Source organism: Rhea americana, unplaced genomic scaffold, assembly GCF_003343005.1.
Source record: "Rhea americana isolate MKP2758 unplaced genomic scaffold, rheAme1 scaffold_52, whole genome shotgun sequence".
NCBI classification, from domain to species: domain Eukaryota; kingdom Metazoa; phylum Chordata; class Aves; order Rheiformes; family Rheidae; genus Rhea; species Rhea americana.
In genome coordinates this window covers 4,082,623-4,099,860 of record NW_028186668.1, presented here as the reverse complement: position 1 = coordinate 4,099,860, position 17,238 = coordinate 4,082,623, and the positions used below count along the sequence as shown (strand labels likewise).

General features: G+C 39.3%; 1 protein-coding gene across 2 annotated transcripts in view; it reads left to right on the top strand.

The window, feature by feature from the left end:
- Positions 1-17,238, top strand: part of COL4A1 (collagen type IV alpha 1 chain) — a 127,622-nt gene that overhangs the window by 95,985 nt on the left and 14,399 nt on the right. The window contains exons 29-43 of one of the 2 annotated variants that reach the window (XM_085318133.1): positions 1,938-2,035; positions 2,324-2,474; positions 2,797-2,910; positions 3,344-3,511; positions 4,086-4,175; positions 6,788-6,940; positions 9,869-9,967; positions 10,059-10,148; positions 11,072-11,211; positions 12,120-12,250; positions 12,348-12,424; positions 13,181-13,279; positions 13,780-13,830; positions 15,742-15,927; positions 16,611-16,744. In XM_085318133.1, coding sequence (XP_085174259.1) covers positions 1,938-2,035; positions 2,324-2,474; positions 2,797-2,910; positions 3,344-3,511; positions 4,086-4,175; positions 6,788-6,940; positions 9,869-9,967; positions 10,059-10,148; positions 11,072-11,211; positions 12,120-12,250; positions 12,348-12,424; positions 13,181-13,279; positions 13,780-13,830; positions 15,742-15,927; positions 16,611-16,744 — 1,781 coding nt within the window. Of the gene's footprint in view, positions 1-1,937; positions 2,036-2,323; positions 2,475-2,796; positions 2,911-3,343; positions 3,512-4,085; positions 4,176-6,787; positions 6,941-9,868; positions 9,968-10,058; positions 10,149-11,071; positions 11,212-12,119; positions 12,251-12,343; positions 12,425-13,180; positions 13,280-13,779; positions 13,831-15,741; positions 15,928-16,610; positions 16,745-17,238 lie in introns of both variants that reach the window. The other variant, XM_085318132.1, reaches the window with a different exon arrangement.

Here is a 17,238-nt window from a genome sequence, read left to right as displayed (position 1 = left end):
ACAGGGGTTCACTGCAAGCCTGCAGCCATGGCTGCAGCATAAAACTGGGGAAGAACCAGTAGCCTCCCTTGTGAAAGGCATGCAAGCAGCATGATCAGCACACTCTCAAGGCTTACCTGCTTTGTCCAGACATGGGTCGTGTCAAAGCTACTGCCAGAGCTGGAATCTATATAGTATAGAATAGCATAGCATCTGAGGTTGGTGAGAGATGAGGTGACCTTGCTGAGAGTGGAGGCATTGTCTTAGATTGATCAATAAGCCGTACTGACAAAACTATGGTACTTTGGGGCTAGGGCTAGCGGTTGTATTGTGTCCAAGGTGGCTGGGAGTGATTCGGTCAGAATACTAGTTTGTAAGTTTAGGCTTCTCTGCATGGTCATTGAGCTGTCAGGATATGCACATAAACTTGATGGGAGACTAAATATTCATATTCTGGTTTGGGATTTTTGGGAGATGCATTTTATAATGCTGCTGCTAATCATTCAGAATTAGATAACCWAGTCTTTGTCAGCCCCCTTCCCCAGCCTCTTGTGTCTCTGCCTTATTTATTTCATGTATTGTGATTACACACACTAGCAAACTGGGAGGATCAGATCTTAAAGAGGAGAAAGGGCAAGTCTTTGCCTGTGACCACCTCCAGTTCCTCCTAAAGCAGGACTAGCATGAGCAGAAGAGGTCAGCCGCATCTAAAAAAACTGTCATATGATCTTTCATGCTAGTAGGAAAGGAATGGCATATSAAAGACATCTCTTTCAAGGGCCTTTCTTAGGGGAATGCAGTTCTGTCCGATGACTTGCCTGGGACTTAGCCAGTCCAGTTCTGGGGTCCCCAGTACAAGAGAGACATGGAYCTATTGGAGAGAGTCCAGCARAGAGCCACRAAGATCMTTAAGGGATTGGGAACTCTGAAATACAAGGAGAGGCTGAAAGAATTGTGACTGTTCCACCTGGAGAAGAGATTTTATCAATATGTRTAAATACYTAATGCAGGCAGTAAAGAAGACAGAGCCAGACTCTTCACAGTGATGCCCAGTGAAAGGACAAAAGGCAATAAGCACAGATTGAAATACAGGAAATTCTGTTTAAACGTTAGAAAAAAAAAACGTTTTACTGTGAGAGTGGTCAAACAATGGAACATGTTACCCAGAGAGATTGTGAAGTCTCTGTCTTTGGGTCTTTGGAGATATTCRAAACCGACTGAACAAGGTCCTGAGCAACCCACACTAACTAACCCTGCTTTCAGCAGGAGGTTGAATGAGACAATCACGGGAGGTCCCTTCCGACCTCAACCATTCTGTTATTCTGTAATTTGCCAAAAAGCTRTATTTTTCACTTCCTGAGATCTTCCCCTGAGAAAAAAGCTTCATCTCTGATTACTGAGTGTGTGCTCATGCTGTGAGCACTACCTTTAAGTGATTTGCAGAACATCATATATATTTCTTCCTGCATTCCCAAGTCCATGGGCCTACTGTATGTGACSCACAGAGGGATTTTTAATTGCGTGTGTATGACATGCAATTACAAATATGTTGGGCAGAAAGGTGTTGATTCTCAGATGGATTTTGATGTGCATCCCTCAGTCTGATGCCTTAYGCATAGAGTAGCCCTCTGAAGAGGATTTTGGGAACACAGTTTTGCAAAGAGAATGTTTCTGAATGACATGAACCCACAGCARTCACTCAAAATCTATTTCTTTTGGGCAATCGTTTCTCCTCAAAAGCCAAATGCTTCATGAAGGTTAGCATTTGAATCTCTATTGATTGAATCTCACTGGCTTTTGGGTGCTGTCATCTCTGTAAATTTGATAGTTACAAGACACCAAACAAAACTTTTTAAACATGTCCCTATGAGGGTATGAATAGTTCGTTTAGAGGCTGAAGAAACAGGACACTTGCAGACAGAGACACTAATGATGTGAGTTTTATTTTGTTTTTGTAGGTTTCCAAGGTCAGCCTGGGTCTCCCGGTCAGCCAGGCACTCCGGGAACCCCTGGCTTGGATGGTTTACCAGGTGCCCCAGGTTTACAAGGTCAAAAAGTAGGTGTCTGCTGTTGTTGGTACTGTTCTTTTCTGTGAGCATCCATGTTAGCAGGCATCTGTGTGAAGATTCCTCTGTCAGAGAAAGGAATAGTTGGCCAGGCTGTTGTGCATCTTATGTTTTCCCTTATGCATGCAAAGAAGCAAAGTGGTTGATACGAATTCTGCTTACAAATCTGCTCTGAAGTTGTATGTTGCATTCTTCCTCTCGGTGGTTTAAATACAGTCAGTCAATACATTCTTGGGTTTGATATATAGACTCCTAATCTGTTGTGTTTCTGTTGTTAGGGTGAACCTGGAGTAGGTCTCCCAGGCCCTAAGGGATTACCAGGCCCACCAGGCCCACCAGGTATCCCTGGAGAAAAGGGAAATCCAGGATTGCCTGGCTTACGTGGCGAGCAAGGGTTTCCGGGGATTCCTGGTCAGCAAGGATTCCGAGGTAATGTAGCAGAAAAAAATAAGATATGTTTCTGTATTTCTATTTCATTTTAAAATTGTTTCCCTGCAGATGCAGCCAAAAATCTATTTGAAATTTAAATCCTACTGGTATCTCAGGATATTTCCCTTTTTCTTCCCCTTCTTTTTGCCTACCAATCACTAGCAGCAAACAGTCTGAGCCCAGGCAGGAGGTATTACAGCCCAAAATGACATTTTATTGCCCAAATGCTTCCAAAGCACCTGTCTATCATCTTCTGTGAACCAGACTTCAAATAATATTGGAGGACACTTAGTGTATGTCTCTCTTTTTTTTTTCTACACAGGGGACCCTGGCCTGCCTGGCTTACAAGGTTTACAGGGCTCTCCAGGTGCACCAGGACTAGGCCCGCAAGGATCACCAGGACCTGCTGGACAACCAGGACCCCAGGGACCACCAGGTGAGAGAAAACGTTGCTGCTTGGGAGTGCATTTTTGACTCAGAAGGATATTAACATTAGTAAATGTGTTGCTCATAAGCTGTTGTGGAGGGTGAGCTGTGTGGAGGGGCAGAAGGCTTTGGCTTCGTCCCTCTGGGCCGAAGCTTAGGGCAGGTATGAGGTTTCCTGAGAAAAGCCTGCCCTTTTCTTTAGTCTGTCCCAGTGATCATAGGTAATACATACATGATTTCTGCACTTAGGGAATGAGGAATATTTCTGCTGTCTGCTTACCATTACTAAAGAAATTTGCTTTGYGTCTTCATGCCATGTAATTTATGAACCACAGGAGTACATTATAGGTAGGGTACTCCTGTTAATGCTGTATTAAGCATTAATCTCTCTCTCTCTCTCTTTTTTTTTTTTTTTTTTTTTTTTTTTTTTTTTTTTTTTTTAGGATTTCCTGGAATAAAAGGAGAAAGGGGATTTCCTGGTATCCCAGGTCTAGATATGCCAGGACCAAAAGGGGATAAAGGTAGCCAGGGCCAGCCTGGAGTACCAGGCTCTGTGGGGCTACCTGGCCTGCCTGGACCACAAGGGGCAGTTGGACAGAAAGGCTCAGCAGGTAAAGCATTCTTACTTTCAGAAAAGTAATGCTTTGCCTTGGAAATTTGCGTCTTTGACAACTGTTTCATTAAWTCCTGGTGGCATGCCTTTTCACTCGGTTAGGAATTGATCCATCAAAGAGTCTGAGCTTCAGGGAAACCCTCGGGCTGTTCTCAGTGAAGCAGCTCTGTGCATGTGTAACTTCAAACTCATACTGTTTGGTGGATCAAATCCAGCAACTTGCATGAACTTGCCCTTACCTTGTGATAATGGAAGATTATTCTTCAATGAAGTTTCAGTGACAGAATCTGGTATTAATACTGCCTTTCTTCATGACAGCATTGTTCACTATAATTGAAAGTTTTARGGATCTGTCAAATGCCTATTACAAGCTTTGTTTTATTCTCATTTTTCATGATACTATATTTACTGTTGTTTTTTCTATCAGGCTATTTTAAATTAGACCATCTTCTTTGTGCCATTTTTCCTTAAATAATTAATTCTCTAATGTAATAGGGAGTAAGTCATTCCATTTCTCATACTTTTGTTATGCTGCTCTGTTTCTGTTGATCACTTTTTCACTTYGGTTTCAGGAGCCAAAGGAGAAATGGGAGTTATGGGAACTCCTGGATTACCAGGGTCTCCTGGACCAATTGGAGAGCGAGGGTTCCCTGGTGAAAAAGGTAAGACCTACTGGGAGAAATTTTCTTCACTTGGAAACTGAATAGGCTAAAATTTCTGCCTRTTTAAAGGGAACCAAACATCAGAATTTGAGTTTACCTATCAGATTTTTTCATTTTGCTAGCTTGTCTTTGTCTGGATAGATAGGTAGCTCTGTATAACTAGAATGCAGAGCACAGCAGGCAGTGGCAGCTATTGGAGACACAGTTGTTGCCACAGTCAGTGCACCAGAGGGGCCCACAARCTCCACTCAAGACTGTGTGGGACTGCTGAAGATTACACAGTGATGGTGATGACACATGAGTTACAGGCTCACATATTGGCTGGAACAGCTGAGTGTGGCATATCAGAGGCCTCAAGGCAGAGGGAGGGTGCCACCATTCAGGTCTTGGGTTGCAGGGAGTGCCTGGTGCGTCTCCTCTGGGCTAGGGATGAGGTTGGGGTGTCCTTACCTGTGGGAGGCATGCTCTGGTTAAAATACTGAGTTGTCAGGTAAATGAAGCTGCAGGAGGAAGGGAGAAGACTGTACACCATCAGGGAGGATGAACAGGAGATTGACAGGATGACTTTGAGAGACAAAAGTCAGAGCTCCACAATATGGAGGGACAGTAAAAGACTAGTCCCCAGAGTGGTGGGTGGAGACTCCCATGATGGGGAAGGCTTGGGAGACAGTGACTTCTGGCAGTACTCCAAAGGCTTATTCTCCACATGAAGATCTGCAGCTTCAGAACAGGTAGTGCCTTGGAAATCAGTGAGGAGGWGGAGCAAGACCCACCAGGAAGGCACTGGAGCCAGATGAGCCTGAACTAAGTGTCTGCATGAAAAGAAAAATGATCGTCATAATTATTGGAGACTACCTCTCATGGACTTGTTCAATCTGCCAACCTGATTTGGGAGGCTTCCTAGTATCCTAATCTCAAATCTGGGATGTTACAGAGGAACTTCCATGGCTTATCCAGCCTTCAGGAAAAAAAAAAAAAGAAAAATAAGGACAAAAATTTACTATAGGGGTGGTCAGACACTGAAATAGGTCCCCAGAGAAAAATTGTCTCTGAAGATACTCAAAACTTGAGTTGGACAGSTAACTGAGCAATCTACTTTAATTTGTCCCTATTTTGAGCAGGGAGTTGATCTAGATGGCCACTGGAGCTTCCTTCCAACCTTAATTATTCTATTCTCTGATAACACATTAGTCTGAGTATCTATTTGTGCAAGAGATACCCGGATAGAGACACATTTGTTCCATCTTGAGAGGGCTGTCTAACAGACACGAATCAAGTAATTCTCTGTGGGTTTCTCTTGATCTCCCTTCCCGCTGATGGTAGGAAGAGACAAGACACCRAACCTCTGAGTAACTAAGATATCATGAGTCTAATCTGGTTAGGAATTGCTAGCTCAATAATCTATTAATTCCACCTCAAATGAAAGGCAWGTGGAAACCAGAGTCTTGGGTTAAAAAGTCAGTCAGAATGTTAAAGGTGTATTCAAACTAGGGATGTTAGTGTGAGTTAGCAAAGTAAACCRTAGGAGGTGCCTTCATTAAACTTTATTGTCTAGCTAGTATGTTAAAATGATAGCCAGTAATACCCTTAATTGCCCTTAATTATTGCTGTGTTAAATATCAAAGTAGTGGATTTTGTTAATAGATGTTATAGTAGATTCATAAAGGAATCTGTTTAACAGATAGGAAACTGGAGTAGGAAGCAGTGGAGTGATTCCTGGGAGGATAATCAGCTGGCCATTGTAAGGGTAGGAATAAAACCTGAGAGCAATCTTGGTTCTCTCCAGTGCACTGCTTCCATCTTGCAAATGGATATCAACATTTTAAAATATACCTTTTTTTCCTACTGAAGACAAGTCTGGAAATAACCAAATACAKGGAATATGTCTGACTTAAGGAATATTTTATTTGAGTATATCCCCTGTAAGGTAGAAAAAAGGTAAGTTAGAAGGCCATATCCTTGGAGCAAGAGTTTGGACACTGAACCAGGATTTTTGGCTCCATTTTTCAACAAAACAGGGTTTGCTAGGTCAAAGGATGCTTTAGATATTACACTCAGAAATACARTATTTGAAGTTATAAAAAGCCAGCAGGAAGAACTTAATTAAACCTTTCATACAGTGGCCTTTATTTAAACTGTTTTGGACAGTTAAGGATAAGTTTAAAAGGYTTTAGAAAGATCATCATTTTATAGCATCTATAGTATTATTTTTYCCATAATGAAGTTCTTCCATGTGAAAATTCAGTTTGATATATCTGATGGAGGGAAGCKCAGTCTGATGCTTCAAGAATGTAGAGGGAATAGTATGAAACTGCTCTGTTTGTACCTTAGTATCTGGGACATATTTAAGACACAAAGTATGTGAAGTGGAAAAAAAGATTCACCTTTTTTGGCAGAGCTATTGTGCTCTGATGAACTGAGGAATTCCTGAGGAATATTCCTGAGGAATATTCCTGAGGAATAAAAATTATATGAGATAAATGCGATGCTCCAGACCATGGTGTCCCATGCTTGGAATTTGAATAAATAGCAAATTTCATTTGTTAATGTCTACTAAATATTTTCGCAAAATTTTACATGCCACTATAATGTTTTGTGCTATTCCTTTATAGGTAGCCCAGGTTTCAAAGGAGTAATTGGACCACAAGGTGATCCTGGTGTTAAGGGGGATAAAGGTGAAGTAGGTCTCCCGGGAAAACCTGGAAGCATGGATGGTATGGACATGGTTAGTCTCAAAGGCCAAAAGGGAGATCAAGGAGAAAAAGGTAATTTTAGTCTCTAACTATGGAAAGTATAATTAGTGGTCATATACTAATGAGAGGCAGTGTTTTGATTTCAGTTATACTTTGATTTAGAAAACAGCTTTTAAAAAAACAAGATCAAAGAACTTCACACAGCAAATCCAGATATTTTCCCAGGCTCCTTCAGCTCCATAAACACAAAGATCAATCACAAGCACAAAGGTTTTTGGCCTGAAGAAGTTAGCTTCCCATTTTAAAATCCATTTTCACCTCTTGGATCAGAAGACTCCATCAAAAGAGGAGAAACTTTAAAAGTAACATTTAGAACTTTCTAGAAGAGAAAAGCTGTCTTTCATGTATTGTGGAAATACTGTTGTTGCTCTGAAAACCAACAGATACAGTAAGGAGAAGTGGACAGCCTTTTTGRTACACAAATGCTTCTGTAGGACCTGAAGAAATTTCAGAAGAGACATACGTGTCTGACGCTCATACCTAAACTTTAACTTTTTAAGAATTGGAACATCTTGAAATATACAGGAGAATGGTAATAATTCTATATTTAGAAAMTTAATGATGGTGGAGATTTTTTTTTTTCAGATAGTGCATTCTTCTTAAATACTTATTTGCACCATTGCATGAAAATTTAGTTAAGAGCTGTGTCTGCTCTGTTTTTCTTTTGAATGATCAGTTTATTTTTATGTATTTTTATTATTTGTCCTTTTTTGTTACAATTTGCTTTTTAACTAAAAAGTGACATTTTAAATTTTGACAGTTTTACATTTTCACACAACAGTTTTTGAATAAATGGTAACATTTTTCATGAAAACAGAAGTAGGGCTGAAAGGAGCTCAGTGAGGTCATGTAGTCTTCCATTTCCCTAGTTCAAATTCATCAGCCATTCATTGTATATGTATTTTCTAAAATCATTATCCTTCTTGTCACCTTCTCTGAATTTTCCCCAGTTTAGCTGCATCCTTGTTAGAGTGCACTCCACTGAAACAACTGAAGACCTACTTAGGCCCTGCTAAAATGAGATTTGCCTCTTTGGAAGTAATACCCTTCTCAGTTTGTGATTAGCTACAGTCCTTGGTCCTTTTCTTATGGACTGCTGCCTACATAGTTTTTTCCTCATTTTGTGTTCATGCTTTTGACTACTCCTTCCCAAATATGCAGTCTACTCCACTTTTTGAATTTCTTGCTGTTGATTTCTGACCTTCTCACCAATTTGTCAAAATCTTTCTTCAGTCTAATCCTGTTCTCTTTTCAATACTTCCCTGTTAAGTGCCATCCATAGATTTCATCATTTTTTCTCTGTAGGGCATAGGACAGAGCACCTGGGATTTCTTGCTAGTTTGAGAATCACCAATACCTACGTTTCACTGAATTTAAGCTGTGGGAACAATAGAGTTTCCCAGTCTAGATATTCATTCTGTCCACATCCTAGACTACTTGTCTGCACAAGTGGGCCTCCATGTCCTGGTTTGGTCTGAAAGAAACCTAGGCATATGGGTAGGAAGTGTCCCAGCTTGGGCAAGCCAGGGCTGGGGACTATGAGCAAGGGCAGGAGCAAGTGGGGAGGAGTGCATCCRTCCCTAAGCTGAGATGCAGTTTTTGAGAGCACTTTTGTAGTTGGACTCCCTGCCTGTAATGATTTAATCTAGATTGTATTTTTCTCATTTATTTATGATCTTGATATATGTGGTGATGTGAAAAGCCTTAAGACTTAAGCCTTAAAACAGCCATATAGGCTGTTTTTCATCACTTTCTTATCTACTAGTGGCCTGTAGACTGACTAATCGATAATTAGTTTTATTTCCTTTCCAGAAATCAAACCGAGGCAAATTGATCACACATATAAAATAAAATAAAATAAAAGCAGCAACCTGTGCTGACAGATTCAACTGGTTAAATTCTTTRATATCGAGCTCCTTTACCTCTCCAGCACTAATTTGTGCTTGCAAACRTGTGTGACCGCCCTGTCTTCTCCTGACCACACACAAACTGCAGGTTAGCCTGGCTCACGCAGTCCTGAAGGCTAGATTCCAATCAGACCCCCACCTGCAAACATCTGCCCGTGTTCTCCCCATCTCATCTACTTTACCCCAAGGATACTTAACAGCTATAGATAAAAATTAATCTGGTTATATCCCAGAGCTTTCCAGTTCTGTTAACTGCCTTCATCTCCCTAGGCATGAATATCTCTAGGCACAGTAAGGTTTTTAAAAGCTTCTAAAACATAAATTCTGTGGAAAAGGCACAGTATTTTTTTTTGTGTGTGTGTGTGTGTGTGTGTAAAATTGCCAGAGATGTTTAATGAAAAATTTTGGTTCTGGATATTTGAGATTTCTTGGAATACATCCTCTTACAAACTTTGAGCTAATCTTCGGTAACCTATTGCCCAGGATTTGGATGGAACACTAACAGAAAGGGTTATGACTGAAAAGCTTCGATATTACAGCTAGAAAAGAGGCATGCTGCAGATGGAGCCTTCTGGAATGGTGAAGATGCTTAAACATTAGAAAGAACTTGGGATTCACCAAATTTCTGCCTATGATTTTGTTGTTCATGCACATATTCCCTGGTAGCTGCTTAGACAGCAAAACAGTCAAATCAATCATTTCTGTTAACACCTGATACTGTCTGGCACTTCAGAAGCAGCTCATTAAKCTAACTCAAACATTATTTTCAGTGCATTGAGTTTCTTTTAAAGATACACTTTGCTCTATAATTTGCATAGACAACTGCAAAATGTTAATAGTTTGCAGTTGTGCTTCTACATTGGTTGTAGTGACTGGAAAGCTACTCAGATCTTTTAATGCTATGGTACAATTCATCCGCTGTTCAGTAAAGAGAAGCAACAGATAAAACATTAACTAGGAGTCTCCTATTACACTTCATTACATTAAAATTTGATAAAATTCATCTCATTACTTTTATATTCTTGATGTCTAGGGGACCATGGAGCAACAGGAGAAAAAGGGTTACGTGGGGAGTATGGAGAACCAGGAATTCCAGGGAAGGATGGTGAACCTGGTACTCCAGGACATCCAGGTAGGCCTAAAACTATCAACAAAAGGAACATTTGTGAGGTATTTTCAACTGTATTAACTAATGAGACTTTTGATTTCCCCACTGTCCATAGGACCAAAAGGTGATCAAGGACCCCCAGGGTACCCAGGAGATCCAGGAATTCCAGGACAAAAAGGATCCGTTGGTGAAATGGGTTTGCCAGGTACTGAGCTGGATTTCTTTTTCTTTTTTTTTTGGGGGGGGGGATTTCTTCAAGTTAATATGGAGCATGTAAGAGACTTTATGAAGTATTTGTTGGTGTTGCTGTCTAACAGTGTTGTGCATTTTGCAGTACCTAAAATTAGGTATTCTGGGACATGGCTATTTCAGTCGTACTATGCTATCCAAATAAGTCACCTAAAATGTTTTCTTAGGTTTTTACATGTGAATTCTGCAGTCAGGTGTAAAATGGTACTTCAGACAGCTAGAAGAAGGCTCATATATAGAATTTGTGTATATTATGCAAGCAAGCAGCTTTTCGGGTGATACCTGCCAGCCTGGCTGGCTGACTGGCTGCTGTCTCTTTGTGCCAGTGTGGGAACTGCAATAAGCTTTTTGTGTACTTTCTCTCTTCTGAACAGTTTGGCGAATTCCTGTATATCACATGTTAACATCAAACTGTAGTGCTCTTGGAAGCATGCTATTGGAGATGGAGTGAATAAAGAATAGAATGAGAAGAACGTCTGTTTCAATGTGGAGACTTTTTCTTCATTCAGATGGCCTAGCATATTTAGGAAATCAAAGACAGGCAGTAAAGGGGGACAAAAGATCTGCTGCAGCAAAATACCTTTGTCACTGTAGTTCTCCTAGAAATTGTTCAGTTAGCACATGCTTTTATTCAAAGCATATTTTTAGCAACACCTATTTTCTAAGTGTAAGATTACCACCTTCTCTAATCTGGAAAGCTCACCTTACAGTAAAGAGCCCCATTTAGGGGATGAATCGCAAAAGTTAAATTACTTCCTATTGCAGTGAGTTATATTGTTTTTTCTAGCCCTGAGTAGCTAAGACAGCACTAAAAAGCATTTTCAACACGACTAAGGTACCACCAACTCTGATGCACCCATTTTTCTTTTTTCTTCCTAGGAACACCTGGAGAAAAAGGTCTGCCAGGAATTCCAGGTTCACCAGGCACACCAGGGTTCCCTGGCCAAAAAGGTGATAAAGGTGAAAAAGGAGTGGCAGGTTTCCCTGGAATTGGCTTTCCAGGAACTCCTGGTGAGAAGGTATTTACACCCCTAAGGATAAAATTTTCTTATCTCTAGTGAGTACCTGATTCTAGAAGATGCCTTTGGCCATTAAGCTATTTTGTTATATTTTCTGTTAGGCTGGTTTTAATACTTGAAGAAAAACTTGAATGATATGCATGTGCACAGTCTTAGATGCATTTTGTTTGGTGACAGCATTTTCTCCAGGATTCTAATTTATCCCATCTTTTCAGAATAGACTAATTTACATTGCTGGAAATATGAAGAAGGGAAAGAACTCTTAAAAGTGCTAAGTAAACACAGTGAAAAAAGCTTTTTAAAAACAGAGCAAACTATCACTCTGAAATACTGTTTTTGTATTTTTACACAGATATTGGGAAGACAAAGACTACAAAATGCTCAGATATTACAGAAAAGAGAACTGTATTAATACTGTCTAAAATAGTTAATTCAATCTCTGATAGTATTCTATAAGGATTCTCATCTGTTWCACATTCTTTTTCTTAGCCATACCATGACAGTAATCATGAATTTATAAGTAAAAAATTATAAAAAKAAAACTACTAAATCTGGTAAAAAATTTGCTGAAGACTTTAAAAGGACTTTTTTAAAGATRATTAAGTGTAATAAATAAGTTATGAAGCCAGTTTGGAAAAGCCTTTGTAAAAACCTTCAGAAAAATGTGTAGAAGACTTTTCATTCTCATATATAGTTAGATGTTATTAAGCAATTGCTAGAAAAGCCAATATTTGTGATAATGGAATTTAATGCTAAATTTAATCCTAAATTACTTTGATTTTAAATGAAAAAAGAATTAAATTCTTTTAAGTCTGATGGATAAGGGAAGGTGACACCTACTATTTCAAATATGAAATGCTGTTTCAGCATTAATAGGTGGATTTTTTTAAAATGTGTGCTTCTTCCAGGGAGAACCAGGAAGAACGGGTAGTCCAGGMTTATCTGGAGAGAAGGGTGAAAAAGGTAGTGCAGGACTTCCAGGAATGCCGGGTGCCCCAGGTCCCAAAGGATCCCCTGGCATGGCAGGATTTCCAGGCAAGTGTTTATGCTTCAGTAAAAGAATAAATTACAATGAAAACTTAATTACAAACTTATATCACGTAATATACCCACATCTTCCTGCTTTTTTTAGGAAGCCCAGGTCGCCATGGAGAAAAGGGTGAAAAAGGACTTCCTGGTTTAAGTGGCATTCCAGGTTTAAAAGGAGAACCAGGTAGAAAAGAAATATAAAACACAAAATGCTTCTTAAAGTACTTTTTGCAACTGAGTGGTGGCTAAAACAAATGCTGTGGCCTCCTAGATTCATTTTGGCTTGAAKATACCTTATTATGCTTGTTCATTTCTTAAGTGAGAAAACACTCTGCTGTTTCTCAGGTAAATCTGAGTCAATGTAGTGTRGGGATAGTAATTCCTTTGCCCTATTTGTGGAAGAGATTTTACCGTCTTCAACAAGACTGATTATTGCTGTAGCCATTAGTTATGTTGGTTTTKACTGCATTTTAAACCAGTAATGTTGATCCATGAGACCCAAACCTGAATCACCACATTTAGCATCATTGCATGGATGTTAAAGAGCAAATGGGATAGGAGGGAAAATAACTCTATTGCTGTCATGGCTATAAGAGCATTTTGGAACCTGAAGCCTTGTGTTAGTTTACAAGCTATAGGACACATCATCTCATTGGATGTAGGCTGTGGTGTTCATGGGGCTTTGCTGTATTTTCTGCCCTCTAACCTCACTGAGATTCATGATTAYTAGCTATGCAAAATCTGTAATGCTTATGCCTCATCTCACACTGATGTATTTTAGAAGTAACATCAGAGAAAAGCCAGGCTGCAGTCATAATGCAGTAGCTACTTGCAATCTGTGGGAGCAAAAGCCTAAGTTAAGCTTTTCTTTAGGGGAAAAAAATGTGTAAAAAAAGTCTGATGATTCAGAGTTGAAATGAAAATGGCAATGATTTTTCAGGTGAACCTGGTCTTCCTGGTCCTGCTGGTTCCATTGGACAGAAAGGTGAACCAGGTTATGATGGGATTCCAGGTGCAGCTGGTGCAAAGGGTGAACAAGGTACTGTGGCTGTCATGTTACATTTATTTGGTACAAAAATGCATATGGATTTGCTGGTTTTGAGGTACTTTGGACTGGAACATTACAAAATAAAGTTAGTGCAGTGTCTTACAAACTTTTGACTGTCATCCATAATTATAAACCTAAGCATCTTGATGAGCAAAAACTGTACTTAATCAGTATAATCTTAAAAGAATTTCTTTTGCAAAAGCTGGCAATACTTTTAAAGAATTGGCATGTTTTTGAATTTGTTTCCCTTCGCAAGTTGGCTRTGAAATAATGGAGCAGGCTTGTTTTTCCCTAGGATAGGATTCCCAGTCATACAGGACCCATATTGTGCTAGATACAGYGCCAGTATATAATGAAGACAATCCCTGCCCTAAAGAGCTCTTACATAAGCTATTTATTTAGATTTTGTATTTGCTTAATAGAGTTCTGCTCATTAAAGTTTAAATGTAACTACTGGACTGTCTTCTCATTTTTGCTGGTTTTAATTATAGGTCTTCCTGGTAGAGGACTTCCAGGGTTTCCAGGTGCAAAAGGAGATAAAGGTAAAATACTTTTTAAATAAGCAACTAACCTCCCTCCCAATATGCTTAAACATAATTCTGTAATTTGAACATACTTGCTACTTCATTCTTTTACATACTGTGCCTTTTTATAGCAGGCAGAAACTCTGAGAGGCTCAAATACTAATTTCTGTTACAGTGGCAGCATCTTGGACATGAGTTAGATATGCCCTAAAATAGGTAATTATTCTTAGTGTGGAATTTACTGCAAGCTCTGCTGTGATGAGGTAATATAAATAACTCTGCTATTTGTGTGCTGTGCTTTTGAATTCCAAATATTTCTGTTTCCCTACTAATTTTGAAAAATCAAAGGCTAGTGACTTTGCACTAGACAGTGCACTAGTGTCCATGCGCTAGACAGCTAAAGACAGTGATTTTGTGGCCAGGGTACTGCAGTGATTAATTTATCTGAGTCTGTTGTGCAGTCCAGRTGGAAATTATATTCACTGCTAAAGCTGTTACTCTTTATAGCTCAGTAGAGCATGTCTAAACTGCACAGGAGCGTGATGTAGAGATACCAARAGTAGCAGAGATCAAAGGAGATCTTACAAAAAACAGTTATTTCCTGAACTCAGAACCTACTAGCTTGGGTACAGGTACATAGTTATTACAATTTCAAGACCAGTTTTGTGCTTCACAGTGTGCCACTACACTATGCTGTGAGAATGTCTTGATTGGCTCGAGCTGGAGCTTGCTCAAGGTGTCTSTGTGCACCATGCTCTGTTTTATGAAGTAGGTATGTCCTAGAGAGGAGCRTACAATAGATACAGTAGTAAAGATAATCAAACTGCTACTGATAAAGGACATGATATTCAATTAAAGCAGTTTCGATTTTAAGCATCCAGAAAACAAAAATGATTCAAATAGTYCACCTATAGAATTAGTATGATATGGCAGATTTTGGAGAGCTTATATAGCTTGAAATGTCAATGTCCTCACTGCACTTGTTTATATTCTTTAATTCAGGAGACTTGTGTGGACAATCAAAACTGAGAAACGAGAGTTTTAGAATAGCTTTTATTTTTTATCCTGTATTTTAGAATAGCTCTTATAATAATTAACAGTCATGAAATTGCCTAGAAAATTGTAATGTTAGAGAATTATTTTAATAAGGAAATTTTCTAAATGTAGCTCAATAATGCATGTGAAATGCTAGACTACGAGARCATTTTTCCCACTCTACCTATCTTATTTTGTCAGCACAGCTCTTTTTAAACTACTTGATTTTAGAGTAAGTAGATATTTAATTGACATCATTTGTGTTCCAAAAGTATTGCAGTTCCAAAAAGAGAGTCCAGAATTTGGCGGCCTGGTTTTGTTTATGCAAAAAGCAGGGAAAGTGCATTTTTTACATGCTATTTCTTTTATTATTCTTACCTACTCTAGCTAATCTTTTTGCTCAGTCATGATTTAAAGTTCAACTAAATTGTAAAAGTTTGCTATCTGTACAAGCTTGAAAATAAGTACCAAGTGTTCAAATCTAAATCGTAGTAAATATATTCCCCTTTTCTCCAGGAACAAGCTCTGTTGTGCTTACTCAGGTAAAACATCCATTATTTGGATGTGAAAATGATAGTTGTAATGGAGCAAGGATTTGGAGGTTTTKTTCCTTGGGAAAGGGCTGATAGAAAGATGTTGAAAGATGTTCATCCATTTTTTGCAGTGAATCACTTTAGCTAACAAAAGATTTATCAGCTGGACTATTCTTTTCCTCTTGCTTTATGTCACAGAGTGGAGAATAATAGTTTTCCAAAAGAATTGCATTTGTTTCTGAAAATATAGGCAAGATGAATATTTTCTCAAGGAATAAAGCTTACTGCCTAATAAGGCAGAAGGTTTGGGTGATGGTGATMTTTTCCCTAATCATGTTTTGGGGGTTGTTTCACTTCTTAGGTGCAAAAGGTGACGTGGGTTTTCCAGGATCCCCAGGGAGTCCGGGGATCCCAGGTCTGAAAGGAGAACCAGGATATGCAGGTCCAGCAGGCCCTAAAGGCAGCCAAGGTCTTCCTGGACTACCGGGAAGTGCAATGGAGGGACCTAAGGGAGACAGAGGACCCCAAGGCCAACCTGGCCTTCCAGGTAATCCTTTATCTTTAGGATTATGGCCGTTAATGCCATTAATCAAAGCTCCTCTAAATTGATTAATAATATAATCAATATTGCATGTTCTTTCTTATCTTCTCAGAGATCAGAGAAAACCTTTCCTTCATGGATAGCTTGGCATTATGTCCTAGAATATACTGATTTTATGTCTTCTGGCAGTTGATTTTGTCCAGAGTCTCACTGACATTGAGAAGTTTGCCTGCTGTTTCAATGTGTTTCTCTCTAGGCTTTATTTACTGTTTTTGGATAGCCATGGCTTGATATTGCTATTTTCTAGATTATTGATGTATTTCAATGTGGCCCAGTGTGGCCTTAACTTGGCAGTGGAAGGAAGGAAGGAAGCAGAGCAGAGAGCAGTATGTTTGTAGCGCGTTCATACTTGAGAACATACATTGCAATTGCTCTGTRCATGCAGAAATTCCTGCATCATTTTCCACCAAGCCAGTAGTAATAAATGGTAAAATTCCAATCAGAAAGGTATTCCTGTGCACCTACCTGCAACAGATGCTCCTATATATTTTCTTGAAACACTGTTATGGTAATTACTTTGGTTCTGCCTATCTTTAGTTTGAGCCAGCTGGTCCTCCACCAGGATACTATTCTTCTATAGGAAAAAAAAAAGTTGCCACTAAATCCTGTCTCATCCTTCTGATTTATAGGTTTACCAGGCCCAACAGGCCCACCCGGACCCCCAGGACTCAAAGGGGCCAAAGGAGAACAGGGGAAYGATGGCTGGCCTGGGACTGCTGGGGGTCCAGGAGCCAAAGGTGACCCGGGATTCCAGGGCTTGCCTGTAAGTTACTTCCATGCGCTCTCCAGAATCACTCAAGCCCTGGTTCTTCTAGTTAATGGATATATTAATCATAGATTTTTGTCTTTCAAAATAATGATACTTATTGCTGAAAGTGCCTTTAGACTCACAGCTGACAATGCAATGTCAAGTTCAAACATTTCAGTTCTCCCCTTTCAAAGGCTACCTACCAATAATGTGAGCTAATGAACTTAGAAATTTATAGGTAGTGAGTGGTAAACACACAACACCAAGAATATAATTTACAATGTATTAACAGTGAAGGATGGCCGCAACACATCCATAAATCCTGCAAATGCATTAGTAGTTAATTTTAAAGGTTACATATTTCACAACAAATTGCCTTCTGAAAATACCTGAATTGTTTGGGTATGATATGAAACCTTTCAAATAAAGTGCATTTGCAGTGCTGTCATTGATGAAATATAGCTGTTGTTTTAGAAATACAAGCAGGTAATRCTATTAATACATTGTCA